We start from the raw sequence: 20,906 nt of genomic DNA, 5'->3' as shown, positions 1-20,906 counted from the left end.
GGGGATTGAATTTGAATTTCAAATTTAAATTCTAACACTATGAAATTCAATGGTAGTTGTAAGTTGACTGAATCTTGGGAGTTACGTACCCGTTTCAAAAATCATCCATGAGGGTTAGAGACGTCTTGGTGAGCCCAAGCTACTGAGGGGTATTTTGAATTTTATTCAATAGTAAAACAAATTATTTGGAGGTTATGATTTCTTAAAGTGCTATGAAATCGGTACAGTCAGTGCATGTACTTAAAGTTTAGGAAAATGATTTAAAATCTGTACAAGGTGCTAAAGGTGGTAAGAGATGAGTTATTGTTTTTCTCAATTGGCATCTCCATGTCATTTTTAATATACCTTTGCCATTCCTCTCTTCTTATGTGCATATAGACTAATGTGCTTCAAAATATATGGTTGATCTTGGGAGGTGTTTTCGAAAACAGTTTTAAAAAAAAAATTATAAAAATTGTTTATGATATTTTGAACAATAAAAATTTACTTGGAATTTAAATTGTTATTTTAACTTGTTTTCTATATATTTAATTTTATTTCTAATCATTTTTCGTATTTGTATAATTATTTTTTAAAATAGTTTTAAAAAACAAATAAAAATAATTAAAAAATGTTATTTAAAAATAATATATTTTTTGCTTTTAAGAACAAAAAACTATTTTTATGCTTTCTTGTTATCAAACTTGTTTTTATGTTTTTAAATTTTTTTTCCTTTTTTTACTTCAAAGAATAGAAAATTGTTCTAAAAAAAATAGTTATATCAGTTTCTAAAAGTAAAAATCTATTTTCTATTTTGACAACCATATAATTATTTTTTAAAATAGTTTTAAGAAACAAGTGAAAATAATTAAAAGATGTTCATTAAAAATACTTTATTTTTTTGTTTTTAAGAACAAAAATTATTTCTTTGTTTTCTAGTTGTTAAATTTGTTTTCCTATTTTTTTATTTTTCAAAACAGTAACTATTATAAAAAATTGTTTTACCAGTTTTTAAGAACATAAAACTATTTTCTATTTTTAGGTTGTCAAATGTATTTTTATGTCTTTTTTTTTTTGGATAATTGAAAAATATTCTAAAAACAATTACCAAATAGGGCATAAATATTTGAGTAAAAGAATGAGATAATATTCATATCCAAAAAAAATTTCAATATATTGAAATTACACATATATCCTTATTTTTATATTAAAAAAAGTTATATTTCATGTTTTTAAGACATGAGGTTGTATTTTCAATATCCATTTTAATCAAATAATCCTTTAAGATATTAAACTATTGGGTAATGAATTAATAATGTATAGGGAGCTAAAACCCCCTAGGAATAACCTCATACCATCAACGAAAAAACAAATAAAAAATTATAAATCATAAATAAATAGCCATATATATATATATATATCCATATTTCACAATATTTCCCCATCTTTTTTTAGCCTATATTTTGGTTTTTGAAAAATATTAGAGAAAGAAAAAAAATGTTAAAAAAATGGCTTTTTCATGTTTGATTTACTATAAAAAAATATAATAGAAAATAAAAAATAATCAAAATTAATTTAAAATTTATATATTTTTAAATTATTTAATCTTACTATATTAGATAAATAAGTAAAAATGAGTTTGAAGTAACATATAAAAATAATTTATTAAATTTAAATATATTTTTTCTTTCCTTTTACTATTCCTATTTATTTCAAACAAACATAACCTTAATGTTTCCAAACGGTTATTTTTCTAATGTAAATAGTAGTTACTTTAATGTAAAATACTAATAGGTAGGGCCCAAACATCTCTCTATGTTTGTCCCCTTTTTACTTTTCTTAATTTATAATATAATCCACCTAATCTTGCCTCCTTTCATTTCAGTTTGTAATTAAATCCAATGAACTTGAAATTTGAATCTTGTTCCAAAAGCCTGGTGGGGTTACATTGCAATTCTTTCAACCTAGTTGTTTATCCACACACTTCATCTATTTCTTCATTAGCCACATCAATTAAGGCTTATTTTATAATTAAACATCACATCCAATCACAATAAGGTCTGATAATTATTGGATCTTTTGTCAATATCTACTATATATTATCTTAGTTAATCTTCAACCTAGGGAATCGAATCTAATTAATTGATTAATTATCTAAATTAATTACATATCAACATTAATACTAATTTGTCCCAATAGTGTGGTGACATCATAGTGTATAGATGGGTGGTTGTGGTTTGGCCATTTTGCCAGAGAATAAATGGAAGAGTAATTCAACTTGGGGTTCCACTTTTTAATTAGTGGCAATATGAGAGCACATTGGTGCATATACTTTAGTCAAGTATATTTATTAGTAGATGTCTAATCAAACCTATTTGTTTTATGAATGCTTTTCTTCTGGATTCAACAAACTTGCATGTGAAATTATTGAAAAAGATCTAAAAAGATCATGTGAAAAGTACAGGAATAATTGAGCATTCATGCATGTTCATACTTACCATTATTACAAGAATGTATAATCTCTCCCCCCTCTCCTACCCTCTCTCTCCCTCTCTCCCTCTCTCTCTCCCTCTATGAATATACTATAATAGAATGCCCAGGGTTTTAGAGACATAAACAGGAGCCATGGTTGAAAATTTCAGGAAAGTCTAACCTCTAATCAACCAAGTATGAATGCAGATTTGACAGAGAGGGATCAAGTTGGAGTTCTATGGGGGAGAGATTCATAGTATGGAATCCTCCAAATCCACGGAAAAGAAATGGATGCTGCATTAATTGTTGTTTTACTTTGTACGCCCCTTGGAAAAAATAGTCCATCCACCTAAAAAATTCAAACATAAACATTTTAAATTTTGGTGAATTCTAATCAAATCATTAAAACTGAAAATTCAAACATAAACACCAAGAGTTCTAGAGAATTCAAATCAAATAATTAGAATTTTTGACAAGATCAATATAAAAGCGGCTAAAAAACCAAAAACATGAAATTCACGGTGTAAACCATCATGATAGAGTCAAAGTACTCGTACATTTAATTATGGTATTACTCGATGGAAAAATTGGACTGGTATTTAAGGTTTTAGTCCTAACAAGTGGTTTAACAAATGATATATTCCACACAAGACCATGCATCTCAATAACTACTACCAATTCACCGTATCTACCACCCATTAACTTTTGAAGATGTTTCTTATTACCATATATTTTCATTTTTGCTTGCTACTAACATTTTTTCTTTAGTAATTTACGAACCAAACATAGCCAATATGAGATGGAGAATAATATTGTTTCATTGTTGCCTTTGACCCCAATAAAATGTATAATATTTGAATGATACCCTCATAAGTAGTACTGATTTATATATGGCTACTCTTACATGGGTATATAAATGTCTCAACCCCATTACCCTGGTATTACTTCTCTACATTGATCTCTGAAGCTTGGAGTACGCACTAGAAAAGTATGAAAACCCCACAACTCTAATCATGCACTAAAACCAAAACACATTGACGTGTAGCTTAATTTCTGGAAACATGCTTCAAGGGCATGTCGGTTATTCTAGGCTTTGCATCCATCTTATGGTAAAACTTCCAAAAGCTACATGAAATATAAAGCAAACACCATACTAGAAACAAACAAAAACATCACTAACACTAGTACTACAGTTGAGTATTATTTAGTATCATTAACCCTTATCAATGGTTGCAATAGTAGTGGTGATGGTGGTGGCAATCATATTATGAAAATCCGCTAGGGTTACCGGGTGTCTTCGATTGAACGGTGAAGGCCCGGTCCGATGGTAACCGTATAATTTTTTTAAATTTTTTTTGCTTATGTGGCGCATTGGTATAGGGCATTTGGAGTCTTTTCTTAACCAGGCTGTGACTTGATCATAATTTGATTATAATATGGGTGAGAATCTTTGAGGGTCAACCATCTAATCCTGGGCACCATATCTGGCTACCCCCCTCCACCTATTGAGTCAAAATCAAAGGGTTCAAAACTGGGACTGAGTTTTAAGCAATTCAATTTTGTTTTGTGTACCATTTAAAGGTATTACACCAATCAATCCTCTAAAATGAACTCGAGGACATAGCAAAATATGAAGCCAGCCAAAAATGTTGGTGAAAGTTTGAAATGAACCAAACAGCTCCTAGAGCAGTACCCTAGAAAACAATCTGCTTTTATATCATATGATCTTTGTCACACACACACACACACATATATCATGACAAGTTAGTGAAATATCTTTTCCCATCTTATGTAGCTTTGGATAATCTTTAATGCATAAATATATTTTTATAAATTTGTAATTCAAATTCAAGCTTGCAAATTAGTACTAACAGGATGGGGTACACATATCACCTATCATTTCTACCAATTAAATGCAAAAGCAAGATAGGAATATTGTTATAGTTGAAGCTAGCTAGCTACTTCTGAGTCACGTCTCTAGACTTATGGATATCAATTTGCTTGATGCTTTCTATCATGAACTTATAATTATTGTATTAATGTGAGTGAGATACTGAGAACATGCAATCACTATTTTCTAGATTGGGTAAATTTTCCCGTGTCGCTTCCCAAACGAGAAGAAATGTCCCAGGTGAATCCACCCTAGGCCGGGTTATTAATTTGCAGCAGTAGAAACCTAGTGACCAGGTTTTAAACATTGTCACCAATTGGGCTAGTTTATTCCATGATGATTGCTTTGATGATGGAAACATTATTAAAAATATATAGAAAAAAAAGAGAAGTATTGTTAATGCTAATAGTACAATTAAAGGAAGAAAATAATGTGAGGGAGGAAGAAAAAGAGGAGCTAAAGCACTTTCATAGGTCCCATGGCATGTCTCCTCAGCAGCCCCATGATGTGATCTCCATCCTTTTTCCCACAGCAATTCTGCTATCTTCTTCTTCTTTTTCTTCTTCTCCCACCATCTTCTTCTTCATCTTGCTTGGGAATTCATCTGATATGTCAAGCAACAAAGGAAAGGACACAGGAGAAGGGTCGTCGACTCGATCCTCTGCTGAAGATCAGCAGCAGCAACCGCCACCACTGAGTCGGTACGAGTCGCAGAAGCGGCGAGACTGGAACACCTTTGGACAGTTCTTGAAGAATCAAAGACCCCCAGTTGCCCTCGCCCAGTGCAACTCCAACCAAGTACTCGATTTTCTTCGATATCTTGATCAGTTCGGAAAGACTAAGGTGCACCTACAAGGCTGTGTCTATTTTGGGCAACCTGAACCACCTGGTCCTTGTACTTGTCCATTGAAACAAGCTTGGGGCAGCCTTGATGCCCTAATCGGTCGCCTCAGAGCTGCTTATGAAGAAAATGGAGGATTACCTGAGAAAAACCCTTTTGCCAGTGGGGCAATTCGGATTTATTTACGCGAAGTGAGGGACTCCCAAGCCAAGGCGAGGGGTGTCCCGTATAAGAAGAAGAAGAAAAAGAGAAATCAAATGAAGGCGAACAGCGATGAGTCGAACTTTCCGATGCAGTCCATGTGATTCTTTCCAGCTTTCCCGAGAAAATGGTAATCATCCCATTTAGTTATATACACAAGTTCAGCTCCATGGAAATAATGGAATATGATAATAATATACAATGAAGGTATTAGAAATCTCTATATATATAAGAAAACTCTGGTTCATATCATTGGCTAAGGAGAAAAAAAAACCTGAGAAAAGAGGGAGAATCAGTCGTTGATTAGGGTTTATTTTATTGAGAAATGGGGGAGAGGGAATCTCATTCTCTTCATAGATAAACCCTAGTTGGAGTCTTGGAGATGGTTCAGAAACCCTAATTTGCATAGTTGTTAGTAATCTTTGAGAGTAAAGAGGGAGAATATGACTGTGCTTCCTAACTTTACCTGGGCATCTTTTTCCTCTCACAATCATTTGGGACAATGGAAACAGTGGGAAAATCTCTTTTTCTCTCTTTCTCTCATGCAAAGTCCAGTTTGTTTTGGGGGTTTCCCAGTTAAATAATTTTCATCTGCATGTTTGCTTTTCTCTAGAGTTGGCTCTTTTGGGATTCTGAGTGATTTTTCTGCCCGCCATGGATGCACATTACACAAACACACACACACATGTATATATATACATTAGACAATGTCCCTCTCTCCACCTCTCTCCCCCTCTCTCTCTTCCAAACAAAAAGTATTCATATATAATTGGAGACCTCTCCCTCTCCCTCTCCCTCTCCCTCCCTCCCTCCTCCAAAGAAAAAATATTCATAAATGGAGATCACCTAGACAATAGGATAAACCAAATATTTAATTAATTAATCAATTAATGTGGTTGTTTGTTGGTCATACTCTTTATACAATAGGATCACTATGGTAGACTCTTAGATATTCTTGAAGATTTTCTCATACAGTTTTATGGAGATCTTATCTGCCATACAAAATCTTTCTCGTCTTTAAAATCTCTTCCATGTGAATGTCCTTTTGTTTGGTAATGTTATATGTGTTTGTCCTTTGTACCAAAACAATGTTGTCTTTTGTCTCCAATGAGATGAGCAAATTCTGATCCATATATCATAAATTAGTCTCCATGTCTTTGTAGTGATCACACCCCACGAGTATTGGTTGTAAACAAAATTCATCCATAAACATCTTCCCAAAACCTCACGAGTATACCAAATCTTTTTCTTCATGAATATGATGGAAAATTTGTCAGTTCTGGACAGTAATAGAGCTAAGAAATAGCATGGCTGAGTTGCTTCATGACTTTTGAGATGCATTTTTTCACCCTGTGCATAGTAGCATAGCATACTCCTAAGTCTTCATGACCTCTTTCCATATCGTTTTCTGATCTACATATCGAATCTTGACTTGTCTTTCAGGCCCCATATCATGTCCAAGTCAGAGAATTCGACCCTCTATATTTTGGAGTTCTACCATGTCTAGTATATGATGTTGCTGTCCAACTCTTCAGTGATCATGGTCAAGTCTTTGATGTCTTTCTATGCATGTACTCATTTATCATCTTGATGAGAGTTAAAGCTTCATTAAGTTGATGAAGCCCGATCGAAGAAGCGAAAGAGAGGATGATTAGTATTATTACATGCAGTTAAATTGGTCACCTTGAACTATATCAATATATATATAAATATATAGATATATATGTCAATGCAGGACTTTTGATTCTGCAGTTGTATTCTCAAATTTTGAATGATTGGAAGGTAAGAAAGTTGCAACAATGTCATTTTGGGATATTATGGAAGTATTTGCAGTAAATTAGGATGTTTTCTTTCATATGTTTTCTTTGAATTGTTCGTTAAATTTCTATTTTAATTACAAGCTCTCTTGTGATCATTTTCTCCTTCTTATAGTATTTTCTTATCTCTATATTTTCTCTTGGGCACCTTGGAAAGTTTAAGGAAGAAAAAATATAAGAAAAATTTATAAAATTTTTTATTATTTAATTGTTTGTAAAAAAAAAAATGATGGAAAGAAAATTAAATTATCGAGTGTATGTTTGGATATATTTTTTTACTTTTATTTTTAGAAGTTTAAAGTCTTACATAAAATGTTAGAATCTTTATGCAAAAAAAATAGGTAAATATCTTTTCTTTCAAAATTTTTAAAATTTAAGGAAATAAAAGGTTTTTGTATTGTCAAAATTTTAAAATATCGAAATATATCATAAATTTCTACTTTTTGTATTAAAGTTTTTATTTTTTAAAATAATAAATAAGAAATATATCACATGACACCAACTATGTAATTTTTTCTTACATTTATTTAAGAAAAATGAAATTGAAAAATATTTAACATCTTTTCTAAAATTTAAATATTAGAAAATCATTTTCTTTATCATTTTTTTTTACAGTATTGTTTTATAGCTTGCATGGACTCATAAAAACCCTTAAAATTTAGGGTCATGCAAAATTTTCCAATTAGGGTTAGGGATTTGATTTTTTTTTTTCCCTTAATTTTTAAATGTTTCTATGAGATTAGAATGATCACATGAAATCATCACCACAGGGTGTCACACAGTTTGCAATCTCTCCTTCATAATTCATGGTGGCATATATACCCCACTACTATATAATGTGATGTCATGACTCATATCTTCATAATATTCTATTTGTATCAATGTCCTCTCACTCTTTATATTAATTTTTTTAATTTCTTAAATAATCATATTAATTTTACATCACTCACCTCAATTTTTTTTTATGTCAGAATTATATCATTTTCTTCGAATGACCTCTAAGTTGAAAAAAATATATTTATTTATTTTTTTAAAAGGAAGAAGTTGATGTGTTGGAGGAATTTATAATCAATGTTAATTATTTTAAAATAATTGTTTAAATAAGAAATAGTAGACCAAAGGCCTATGTAGTTTTTTTTTTTTTTTTAAATGGCACTTCTCATTTATTTTTGTATCCACTAAAGTTTTTTTATATACTATTGGCACTTATGTTTTGTTTTCCCATTATTTTAATTATTATAATTGTATTTTATATGATTATTAATTATATTAAAAATGATCCTCTTATTAAGCCTTATGTTCAAAACCCTAAAAATAAATAAATAAATAAATAAATAAAAGAACTATGCATGGTTGTCATTTTCTCTTCTATTCCATTGTCTCAATGAAATTCAAATTTATTCATTATTTAGTATAAATACATTTGCCCCATAGTGATTTTTTAAAAACATAAAATAATGCGTTACTTCTATTTAAATGTTTTTTTTAAATAAAAAATAAAATATAAAAAAATATACAAATAAATATTTAGAGTATGTTTAACAGTGATTTTATAAAATATTTCTAATTTTTTTAACACTTAAAATTTTTTTATCTTTAAAGTATAAAAAAAATTAAAAACACTTCTTAAAATCCCTATACCGTATATATATTTTTCGATCTCATTGTTTATATTATAATTTATTTTATTTGTATCTTTTATTGATCACATTCATTTATATCCCTATTCATATGCTTATATCTTACTATATATATTTAGGTTATTTTTGGTTCCAGAAAAATACTAAGGAAAGAAAAAAAATACAAAAGAAAATGATTTTTTCATGTTTGATTGTCCTATGAAAAATATAAAATAAATAAATAAATATAATTAAAATTAATTAAAAATTTATGTATTTTAAAATTATTTAATCTTTATATTAATGAGTTAAAATAAATAAAATGAGTTTGAAGTAAAAAATAAAAATAACTTATCAATTTTTAATCCATTTTTTATTTTCCTTCACTTTTTTTTTCCTTATATTTTTTTTTTTATATTTTCTTTCCTTTATATTTTCTCTCAAATTTTCTGAGAACCAAACATAGCTTTAATGGTACAAATCATTCGTTTGATACCACCACAATACTTTGACATTTTCCAACTTTTATACCAAAGGAGAGACGAGCCATTCTTAATTTTTGGTAGAAAAATGATACAAATGATTTGGTAACACAAGATGCTCTTCTTAACTTATCCTATTTTAACTAAAAGTAAACACAATTCTTATTAGAAGCTCTTTTAAATTTGTCCTATTAATATAAACTCACCTAACCTTTTTCAACCCACAATTTCAGGTGTTGCTTCATCTTCAAATTAAAGGAAAAAATATATATATATATACATATATATATATATATATATATATATATATATAAAGTAACACCATCCAGTCCATTAATGGTATATTAGATTTATAAATAATTTATATTTCCCTTCCAATGTTTTACGTTGCAAAATTGAAAGAAAACCTTCGAAACTGTTTTTGAAAATAATTTTTTTTTAAAATATTTGATAATCTTTCGATAGAAAACAGTTTTTTAAAAAACTTGTTTCAAAAAACATGTTTTTTGAAAGACATTTGAGATATTTCCTCTTGCTTTTTAAAAAAGAATTCTAAGAAAAAATATTTTTCATATTTGAATATTCAAAAAGTTTTCTAAATCATTGGCAAACAAAACCTTCGTGTTCTCTCTTTTCCCGTGTGAGAGGAGTAGGGCTTAGTTCGAACAAACTTGCAAGTAGGATTTAAAAAGCAGACCGTTTTTCCCAAAGCTATGCATAGCCATTATCATGTTGGGACCCAAAATTCTGCTGAGAATGAGGTTGAAGAAGATCTCTTGATAATCCCAAAAGGGAAAAAGAACAGCAGATGGCACCAAATTGAGATGATAAAAAGGATAGTGACCAAGCTTTGTTCCGGGAAAAATGGATCCCTGACCCCCTATGGAGAAGCATTGTGGCCCCTGTCCTGGGCGTACAGGCCAAGAAAGAAAGGCAAAGCTTGAAGATGACTGACAGATAACCCGATAAAGGGCCGGAACTTGACCCTATTTCCATCATTCCAGTAGTGTTTTGCAGGAAAGTTATACCATTCCCAAGTTCCCAATTCCTTGTTTCTGAGGCTCTGGTGAACTGCAGATCGAGTCACTCTACTCCCAACCGTATTCCAGCTGGGAATGTCTTTACCCATTCAGTATTGATAACATGTTCAAATCCAAAATCATGTTAATTGAAACAGATTCGGACACATTCCTTCACTGACTGACCTGAAGGTAGGATTGGCGCTGCAAAAACCTCAGCTGGGACTGGCGTCTGTAGTGGCCATTTCTCGAGCATACCATCATAACCAAGCTTGCATTCAAGTTGAGTAGTTCCTGGTGAGGAAATGAGATGAAGGGAGCTAGGTTTTTAGAGAACCCGGTAACTGAAAATGAGAATAATGAAGAGCCAATTGCCTGAAGAGAGATCAGTAATGAATTAAGATTTATTTAGTTTTCCTTTCAGATAGCCATGAAGTGTGCTCAAGCTCTGGAAGACTTGACCTAGTTGGCATTATCTATATATATTCAATCGAGACCTGATCAAAACTATGTCTACCATGATGTTATGAATCATATAGAGTATTAGTAGCATAACCCTCTTCTGAAGTGCCCAAGGACAAAATATTTTGATTTTCTTTCCTATAAATAAGAGGTGTGAACCCTAGGGAGTATCCTAAGACTCCCCCACCGAGAAATGTAATGTATCAGGATACTACCAAGGTTCTTTGTCCAAGCAAGCACATAACAAAATGAACACCCCCTGAAGTCACTGGCATGATACTTCATCTGTAAAGGGCAAACAGACACCTTTTTCCAAGAAATTAAGGTAAAGAGTCATAATTAGATGTTCCCAACTAGGAACCATCACTTAATACCTCAGACAAAAGGTGAAACAGCCTCTAATCACCAGGATAACCTCCAGATGTTGCACAATGCTTAAAGGCACACTTAAACTGGTCCTCCCCTATCATTAAAAATAAAAGAAAAAAAAACAAATACAAAAACAAAAGCTTACACTGATCCTTGTTCATGTGCTGCAAAGCCTGGAGTCTGGTTTTGCTCGCGGCTCACGGCTCGCCCACTAAGTAATTGAGCTCAATACAAGATCTGAGGTAAGGCTGACTTGATGCACCTAACAGTTTCTCATAAACCTTCTTTTATGTCATCCTTCTTCATGTTTGCAGCATTAGAATCATACAAAACAAATTGAGAAATCAAGAAACAGTTCGAATCATCAAAACTCAAGATTTAAGACTTTAGGAGAATGACAATGGAAAAGCTGGGAGAAAAACATAATCATTTCAGGGAATTAATCAAGAAATGCAGGTTAAGAAAATTAAAAAAGCTATTTCATGAGCTGTAATTTCTCGAACATATTAAGGAATTTTGAGCAATATTCAAGATTTGGGAATAATTTTAGAATTATTGAAACATACTAAACAAATGAAAATTTCACCTATTAAGTGATAGCCAGGCTAAACATGGGAAATTTGGGAATAGTTGAGAGTTTCATTAACCAATAAAGTAATAATAAACAACCAAAAAGCAAAAAGTAAAAGAGAGAAAAGAACTTGTTGGTCAGACAGGCCATGTTGTCTTTGGTCTAGATCAGTTGGATTTGGCACTCAACATATGGATCCCTCTAGCAGTTCAGCATGAGGATCAAACACAATCAAACATATAAATCTGTAATCAGATCAAGCTGTCAAAGCATGAATACTTCCTTTCAAAGCAGATGAATCCCTGTATGAGGATCAAACACAATCAAACATAAACACCAGTAATCCGATCAAGCTGTCAAAGCAAGACTACCGACTGGCCACAAGGCCACAAGGCCACAAGAAAACTAAAACTCACATTTCTATTCACAGCAACACAGCACAAAGAAGTGTGAAATATATTTATCAGCACTTTGTAGACATCTTCATCTTCAAAGACAAGCAGCTGGAGACATCCAGAGAGGTGACAATTTGTTGCCCCACTCATCCAACCTAACCCTGTCCAATTCAGAAAATTGGGTTTGGGAATAACATTCCTGTCCTGAATCCAAGTCCAGGATGCTATAGACATAGCAAACAGCCCTTATGCCTGCATATGGCCCAACCTAAACCTGAACTTTGGACAATGCTTCTTTCGTGATATCATTGCACTCTCTACAGTTTCAACTTTCCAGTGTGTGCCTTCCAGTAGTGGGCAATCTACTGTTCCAACTGTTCAAAACAGGACTAGTAAAGGGACAAAAAGAAAAGAAAAGAAAAGAGTACACCGCAAAAGTAGTGAAAAAAGGTGATGATGTAGTAATATGTTATTAGGTTGAGCCTGGTAGTTCCTAAAAGCCTAAACACAATCACAAGCCTGACTAGAAAATCCAGATAATTAAACCAAAATATTAATTCCAAAGATAGCATTTTGCATCTAAGTACAAAAAATATTAAGCCTGCAGTCCAATGTTTAACTGACTACATTCTAGCAGTGTCATCAAAATGCATTTTCAATACTGAGTTGATTATGTGATAATGCTGATGGAAGAAAAGGGATTTAAAACCTACCATAACACCATTTTAAATGTTCAAAATCATTTATAGGTAATTGGCATAGAATGTCGAAGAGATGAAACATAATATATTCAACTATAATTCGCGGTTTCTAGTAGAAACTACTGAGACAAAAAGGTACCTAAACTTTACCTTGATCTGAATGAATTGGAAATAAAGGACATGCACAAAGAATTGTTTCAGAAAGCAGCCGTCATTTTAGGTGAGGAATTCTTCATAAAGCAGCCATAACTGCCAAGTGAAACCTTAAGAATTGGAACAGAAAAGTTTTGGTTACCTTACTAAAGTTTCCCACAACACGCCCACAAAATGGATATCAAAAGCTCTAACTAGGGAGGGGATCCTAGCCAAAAGGCTAGGCTCAGGTTCTTCACTTTTCTTTGTCAAAGAAAAAAAGTTAATATATGTATATATATATATATATATATATATATATATATATGTATATATATATATATATATATATATATATATATGTGCGCGCGCGCTCGCGCTCGCTTTTGGGTTTTCTGCATTCAAGTTTCATTTATGTCGATGCTCAGTCAGCTATTGAATTGCATCAAGTAATAGATGGCTAACTCGAAGATTAAATCTCTCTCACCCACTAATCATATTCCATCAATCATCTGATCAACAACATTCTTCTTGATGATCAATTACATCATAGCATAGCAAGGATCAAGAGATCAATTAAATAGGTGGCCCTCATTAACTGCAATGTGGACTAAATTCCAGTGTGCAACATCAGTAAGAAGGTTCTTGATAGATACTCTGAAACAGAAGTTTCCTACTCTTGTCTTCAACACTTCCCTACACCACCAAAGGTAACTACAAAGAGAAAGAGCAATCATAAATAAACAACAAGAATCAATTTATTGATTCATCTCAGAGATTTTTTTTATTACACATACAATTGAATGAGAATATTTAGCTCACCCACAGGCATGTACAGAACCTCAGAGCTATAATCAACCTTGCTAAAGTGAGATCACACAGTCATGCTGTGGGAATACGATGCAAACTCCAAACTAACAGCCGATTTGTAAGACAAAATTACTAACTTTTGCTTAACCAATTTTGTGCCCTCAAACAGCCAATTTAGGTTCCTCCACTGCATTGTCTTCAAGCAGTGTACTAAGGTTCAAGTTTCTTGCAACTTCAAAGAAATGTGCAACAGCTTCTTCAGGTGTCCCAACAAGAACGCCGTGACCTAAATTAAGAATGTGGCCCCTTGGTCCTGCACACCTCACAACCCTGCCAAAAAAATTCTATCAAATTAAAGCAATCGAAATCCAAGTTTTGCAACTCATTTTAGGAGAGGCAGGACCAAAGAACTAGATCCATCAGCCCAGCAATATTTATCTATGTAACAAGGAAACTTTTGAGTTTTTTTTTATTTTCCCATTTTGCCTATCAGAGAGAGAGAGAGAGAGAATCCCTCATTTTCATGTCAGAAACCTTGCTACTTGGAACATTGACAACCATACAGTCTCCATAGGCATATTGAATTTTAGTTTTTTTGAGGTCACCATGTCAGACACATTCTACCTATATGACGCATAGGCACCCATGACTAAGGCATTTACCACAAAACTGCTTGGCCCAATGCCAAGAGTAAGAGCTTTATCCTAGCTATTCACCATGACTTTATTTTCTATGCAAGATTATTCCTTGAGTATGTACTTTGAAAGGTCAAGTCATTATAATTTTCGGCAATAGTCTACTAACAGGCAAGCCTGCATAATAGAGATTCAAGTAAAGATCTAACTCAAAGCATAAGCAATGACTTCATATAGAAGGATATAAACCAGTTCTATCAAAAAATTTTACTGATGTCACAAACCTTTGAATTTCATCAGTCAAGGCAGGAAGAGGAGAAAATAAATAAGCAGGATCCACATTTCCCTGTATACTGATTCCACTCCCCAATCGCTTTCTTCCATCAGCCATATCCACCGTCCAGTCAAGTCCAATCACATCGACCCCAGTTCCTTTCATTCGCTCAAGAAGGCCACCATTTCCATTAATGTAGAGAACAATTGGAGTTCCAGGGCACCTTTTCCTTACAACACTCACCATCTGCAAAATGGAAAGTGAAATTACTGCGATAACATCATAACAGAACTAAATAGCCTTTTTGTGTGTGTGGGTGTGTGTGTAACGCTTTTTTCTCCCTGCTCTTACTTGAACCTGTAACCAGCCATTTGCCCGCTTGATCCCTTACAACTTCATCCAGGCTCAATGGCCTAAGAAATATATATCAAAGTAGTACACAGAAGGTGTCAATTGTGTGTGTGTGTATTTGCGTGTGTCTAGATAAGGTAGTACATAGAAGGTGATAATAATGTTTGTTAGTCTATGATTTATTATGCCAGGCAGGAAATTTACAATCCATACTAAAAAAGGTCTACACTTTTAATTCAACTTTCAAAAGCTAAAGAATCATAACTCAAGGTTTTATCCTTGTGCACGTCATGGAAATCTAACTGGAAAATTTAGGGGAAAAAAAATGGTATTGTTTGTAGTCTATATAAGCATTATATTCATAACTTCTTTGTGACTGAAGTAAATAGTTGAACTGTAAGCTGGAAGAACTTACAGATTGTTAACATCATGAAGCAGGCAGGAAAAACAAATGCTCCACATAATTAACAAAAACAACCTCAAGTTACCTCTTCAATATAAGGTTTTGACCAGCACTCCCACATATCAGGCGGTAGTTGACCACCCCAAGAATCAAATATTTGTATACAATGGGCCCCGGATTCAACTTGGAAAACAATGTATTCAGATATTGCCTGTGTTAAATGAGAAAGAAGAGCCCTCAATACATTTGGTGCTGTATGACACATGCTTTTTATGATCGTATATGTTCGAGTTGTACCGCCTTCCACTATATATGTCCCAATTGTCCAAGGTGCTCCTACAAAACCCAGAACAGCAGCTTGTCCCCCCACCTACATAAAGAGAACTTACATAAGCAGGATTATAAGAAATGGACAGTTCTGACCTTCAGAATTAAATTAATTAAATTAAAAGAAAAGCAAGTCCAGGACTAAACTAATCTAGTCAACCCTCTTTTTCTACATATGATGATAAAATAAAATTACCTCCTGCCGCAAAATTCTTAGTGATTCTCCCACAAAATGAAGCTTCTTTAAGTCTATGGGATGCAATACTTTCAAGCCTTCTTCAGAGCGAATTGGAGAATGAATAACAGGGCCCCTCACTTCCTCTATGTCAAATGGGACACCAAATGCAGGTAAAGGTGTAAGTATGTCGGAGAAAATGATAACACCATCAGGGTGGAAAGCTTCCCAAGGCTGCAAAGAAATTTCCACAATGAGATCAGTTGTCTCTGACCTCTGTCTGAAGGATGGGTATTTCTCTGCAAGCTTTCTGTAAACAGCCATGTACCTTCCGGCTTGGCGCATCATCCATGCTGGAGGCCGAGTAACAGGGTCCCCTCTTGCAGCCTTAACCAAGAGTGGATCTGAACCTCATATAAAATACAAATAAAATGAAAATAGAGGGAAGCTGCACAAGTCTACAATTTGGCATCCTAACAACAGGAAAATATCACAGCAATACAACATGCTATTGGAGTATTTAAAAAACACAAGTTTCCAAATATAACTAGGCTATATAGCTAAACATTATCCTCTGTCACATTAGTTGTTGCAGTCTCGTCCCCTCCCTCCCTCCCTCTCTCTCTCTCTCTCTCTCCAATTTGGCATCCTAACAACGGGAAAATATCACAGCAATGCAACATGCTATTGGAGTATTTAAAAAACACAAGTTTCCAAATATAACTAGGCTATATAGCTAAACATTATCCTCTCTCTCTCTCTCTCTCTCTCCAATTTGGCATCCTAACAACGGGAAAATATCACAGCAATACAACATGCTATTGGAGTATTTAAAAAACACAAGTTTCCAAATATAACTAGGCTATATAGCTAAACATTATCCTCTCTCTCTCTCTCTCTCTTTCTCTTTTTGATAGGCAAACGAAGAGATAAATTAAAAGCACCAGAAAAAAAGGGTGCACACACCAAAGTCCACATGGATATATACAAAATGCAGCAACAAGCAAGCAAAAAGGAGAGCAAACAATCTACAAAGCCTAACATGGTCATAGAAGAATCATCTATGCACACTCTTCTCCAATCTAAAAAGATACACATAAAGGAAGATTTGATTGTTTGATCCAACTATTCTGCATTTTCAAAAGACCTCCTGTTTTTTTCTTTCCATATATTCCAAAATAGGCACAAAGGAGCGACTCTCTAAACTTTCTTCCTCTTCTTCCCTACGAAAGAGTCATGTCAAATCAAGACAGCTCCTCTTACAAAGGAGTGCAACACCCAAGCCACTCAGCCCACTCCAAATAGAAAAAAAAATTCATAAGATTCTCACTTTGGAACAACGAAAAAGCATATGATCAACCCAACTCTTCTTTCTCTTTACACATGCAATATCTATTTGTAATGCTCCAACTCTTCCTTCTAAGTTGATCAAGAGTTGAGATGCTCTACCAAACAACTTCCCAAGTAAAGAAACTTATGTTCATTGCCACCCATGGATTCCAAACAATGCTTATGAGGAAAGCTCACTATTTCCCTAGGCTAAGGAAGCAAAATGGGATTTAATAGTAATGTCATCACTCTTAGATTTCTTCCATCCCAAGCTGTCCCCCTCATCTCTTTTAATTAAGCTCAATTGCAGCCTAGATTCTTGGGCGTTCTGATTGTATACTTTGTGTGTGCTGTTTTCACCGCTTCTAGGTGCTTCTAATACAAGCTCTATTTACCTATCAAAAAAGAAAAAAGTAAGCTCAATTGCTATCTCCAAGAAAAAGGCGTCCGCTCCCCAACTTGCTCCCAAATTTCTACTACCCAAGAGTCTTTTGCAGCACCTACAGAAAATATTCTTCCAAAGAACTTTCACCATACCATCTATTTTTCTAGAATTGTACCCTCCTACTATTACCCACAAAGAAACAAGTTCTCCTTCTAAAGGCATCCCCCACCCAAATCTAATAGCCTTCCACAAACCCACCCCATAACCAACCCTCATCACCCTCAAACACCACCCCTTCATCAACTCCAAACTTTCCACTAATGACCTATTTCCAAAGGGTTACTCTTTTAATAACAAATCTTCAACTCCATTTTTCAAGCAAAGCCTTGTTAAAGGTATGAAGATTTCTCATCTCAAGACCTCCATTCTTCTTGTTCAAGCAGAAAGTAGACCAATTAACTAGATGAAGCTTTTTCTCAAGTTCTCCCTTGCCCCAAAGGAAACCCCTATAAATCTACTCCAATCTCAAGCTTGCCTTTCTAGGAATGGCAAAAAGAGAATCATAAAATAAATAGGCAAAAAGAGAGTCATAAAATAAATAGGCAACTTCGACAACATGCTCTTGATCAAGGTGAGTCTCTTTCCTTTTGAAAGGCATTGCCTCTTCCCCAAGATGAGCTTTCACTGAAATTTCCCCTTTAACAATTTCCACACCTTCACAAATTTGTGGGGAGCTCCCAAAAGAAGGCCCAAATATGTGGTGAGTAGATTCCCTACCTTGCAGCCCAACACCGAAGCTAGACCCTCCACATTTGCGGCTTCAACTACAAGAATCAGTTCACTTTTCTTCATGTTTATTTTTAAGCTGATATTGCCTCAAACAACATGAAGGTCCAACTTAGATGCATCAGATGTTCCTAATGAGCGTCGCAGAAACTAGGTATCACCAACAAACAACAAATGGGACACATTATGGGCAAGGATTTTAATAATTTTATTGATGTTAGAAATTATTGATAATTAAAACAACAAGAATATTTGGAGTTAGAGCAACCTGGAAAAAAAAGAAAATAAAAAAAGAAAAAAAAAAGAAAAAGAAGAAGATGATGATGATGATGATGAAAGTATGAACAGCTTTGGCAGGTACTGAAGTTTATGGGCAACAATGTCATGATCTAGCTGACTAAGATCATGAAACACAAGGGCTATACTTGGTTCCCAAAAATCATGATCAAAAGGCAAGCCAAAAAAGAAAAGAAAAGAAGGATATAAGGAACGAGAGTATAATACAAGTTTGACAAAATAACCGTTTCCTCAGATCTACGGCTCCATTTAGATCTTGGAAAGTCAAGAGGAAAAGTAAGAGGGATAAAAATAGAGGGGGAAAATGAAAGTAAAGAAAAAGTTGAAAACAAAAAATAGGTTGAAACCCAATAAATTTTTCTCCCGTGGTTCTCCAAGTTTATTTCCCTTCTTTCATCCTCTACACAATGTATAGGTTTCTAATGTAAAAACTTCCGCCTAATTTCTATCACATTTTTTCCTTCGCAACCGAACAAAAGAAAATGATTTTCCTTGTAAATTTATTCTATTTTCCCAACATCCAAACACAGACTAGGAAGGTCTTAGCTAACTGGAGTCAAACACCCCCAGAAACTATAGCAACAAATCGAATTTTCAAAGCTGCAGTAGCTTGGTTCGTAAATGACACGAAATGAACAAAAACAAAGAACAAATAAATGAAAAAAAAAAAAATACAAATACAAAGGGAATTATATGTATATATATATATATCGGCAATGCTAAGAAGCAATATACAGCAATGAATTAAAAGATTAAAAGAGAAAAATACCAGAATCAGGAACCGAAGAAGAGCATTTGAAATGAAATCTTTTGGTTGGTCTGGAAGAAACGCGAAAAAATCTGGCGGGAAGAAACCCTAGTTGTACGGAGGAGGAAGAGCTCCAGCCGAGACAGCAACACATACTGCAACACAAGGATTGACTTGCAGAATCAGAAACTTGTATTCATTAGAAATTCAAAAATGTGAGGAGAGGAGAGAGAATGCCAAGGAACCTGGTCGGAGAAGACAAGCTCATCGTGTGAAGTGGAGCGAAGAGGGACGTCAAAACGGCAGCGTTTTTGTGCTCTTTCCACCCGTTCTCTCTTTCCTTATCTCTCCCGTCTGACAGTTCGCTCAGTGAGTCAGTGCTACTTCCCTTTAACCCCTTCTTCGATTTCCCGAACCCGACCCGACCCGAATACAATTCGACAAACTCGAGCCCGGACCGAATTTAATTCGGGTTTTCAACTGCTCGAATCCATCTCAAAATTGAGCTGCTTGATCGAAGCTCACTCTATTTTATTTTTCAAAATTCTTTTAATTTCAAATGGATTTGAATTGATCAAATAACTAGTTCGATGGGTAGATTTAAATTGGTACATGAATTTTTTAATCTTATTTTATATATATTATATTAGAATTTTAATAGCAAATAATAATATAAAATTTTAAATTAATGATAAAATAAAAATAGATAAATTATTAGCTTTTAAATATTGTCTTACATAAGCAATGACCAATGGAACTATAGTTGGTTAAGTAGTACTCCCTTTCCATATTTTTGTGTTGTTCTCGATATTTTGAAAAGATGAGTTCACCTTTCATATTAAATTCGTCCGATTTTTTACATTGAATTTTTCTTTTAAAGAGATGAATTTATTTTTTATTTTAAAAGTTTTGGTGTATAGTAAAACTTAATACTTATTATTTAACGACTTAAATTGATTTTAAGTTAAAATATAGTTAAGTTGTTAATTTAAAACTTATTAATTAATTCTATTTTTTAAGTATTAAGGTTGTTTGATAATATTAAATTAAAATATATTTTAAATCATCAAATTAACATATTTATCCTTATAAATTATAATTAGGATAAAAAAAAAGTCAAGTTCTAATGAAAGTGGTGAAATAGCAAAGGATCGTGAAAGTAATTAAGACAAATTTGAGTAAAAATGTAAAGTAAATATATGAATTTAAGAATAAGTTAATTAGTTTTAAATTAAAGTTGTTTTTTACTTTAAATCATATAATAAAGTTATTTTATCAAATATACTTAATGATTTAAATTAAATTATTAAGTTAGTTTACCAAAATAAATTCGCTTTTTTCATTTTAAATTTAAACAAAAAAAAAGCACATTTTTATATTGAAATCATACAAATTCTTATACAAAATAATTTTAAATTTTAAATTTAAGTTTTTA

At 33.1% G+C, this 20,906-nt stretch overlaps 2 protein-coding genes across 9 annotated transcripts; one reads left to right on the top strand and one right to left on the bottom strand.

The window, feature by feature from the left end:
• The first annotated feature begins 4,682 nt into the window (after positions 1 to 4,682).
• LOC100257253 (protein LIGHT-DEPENDENT SHORT HYPOCOTYLS 10) lies at positions 4,683 to 7,237 on the top strand. The gene is made up of 2 exons (XM_002285411.5): positions 4,683 to 5,514; positions 6,828 to 7,237. Exon 1 carries the CDS (start codon positions 4,691 to 4,693, stop codon positions 5,486 to 5,488), a length of 798 nt encoding a protein of 265 aa, XP_002285447.2. The 5' UTR covers positions 4,683 to 4,690; the 3' UTR covers positions 5,489 to 5,514; positions 6,828 to 7,237.
• A 2,858-nt stretch (positions 7,238 to 10,095) lies between these two features.
• On the bottom strand, positions 10,096 to 19,851 carry LOC100252130 (uroporphyrinogen decarboxylase 1, chloroplastic). Of its 8 annotated transcripts, none has more exons than XR_009465261.1 (9): positions 19,717 to 19,851; positions 19,493 to 19,626; positions 15,948 to 16,330; positions 15,510 to 15,794; positions 14,681 to 14,916; positions 13,899 to 14,091; positions 11,298 to 11,452; positions 10,508 to 10,615; positions 10,096 to 10,421 (listed from the first exon to the last, which is right to left on the bottom strand). XR_009465261.1 is itself a non-coding variant. In XM_059735355.1 (7 exons), exons 1-6 carry the CDS (start codon positions 19,737 to 19,739, stop codon positions 13,923 to 13,925), a joined length of 1,230 nt encoding a protein of 409 aa, XP_059591338.1. In that variant the 5' UTR covers positions 19,740 to 19,851; the 3' UTR covers positions 11,072 to 11,452; positions 13,899 to 13,922. The 8 variants fall into 8 exon arrangements, 4 of the variants coding, with proteins under 4 accessions (XP_059591338.1, XP_059591339.1, XP_059591340.1 ...); XR_009465260.1 differs by having other exon boundaries at positions 10,096 to 10,411; XR_002029124.1 differs by having other exon boundaries at positions 10,096 to 10,615.
• Positions 19,852 to 20,906: the final 1,055 nt, after the last annotated feature.

This window comes from Vitis vinifera, chromosome 19 (assembly GCF_030704535.1).
Source record: "Vitis vinifera cultivar Pinot Noir 40024 chromosome 19, ASM3070453v1".
Lineage (NCBI taxonomy): Eukaryota > Viridiplantae > Streptophyta > Magnoliopsida > Vitales > Vitaceae > Vitis > Vitis vinifera.
Note: the sequence above shows the minus strand (reverse complement) of the source record. Positions and strands in the feature narration are given on the sequence as shown.

What these genes read in the sequence shown, in the direction of transcription:
- LOC100257253 (XM_002285411.5), top strand. Translation starts at nt 4,691, where the DNA reads ATGATGGAAACATTATTAAAAATATATAGAAAAAAAAGAGAAGTATTG.
- LOC100252130 (XM_059735355.1), bottom strand. Translation starts at nt 19,739, where the DNA reads ATGAGCTTGTCTTCTCCGACCAG. An exon ending in AGCTTGTCTTCTCCGACCAG is followed by an intron (nt 19,627 to 19,716) that starts GTTCCTTGGCAT and finishes CTTGTGTTGCAG; the next exon opens with TATGTGTTGCTGTCTCGGCT. An exon ending in CAAAACCTTATATTGAAGAG is followed by an intron (nt 14,917 to 15,509) that starts GTAACTTGAGGT and finishes TCCATTTTGCAG; the next exon opens with ATGGTGAGTGTTGTAAGGAA.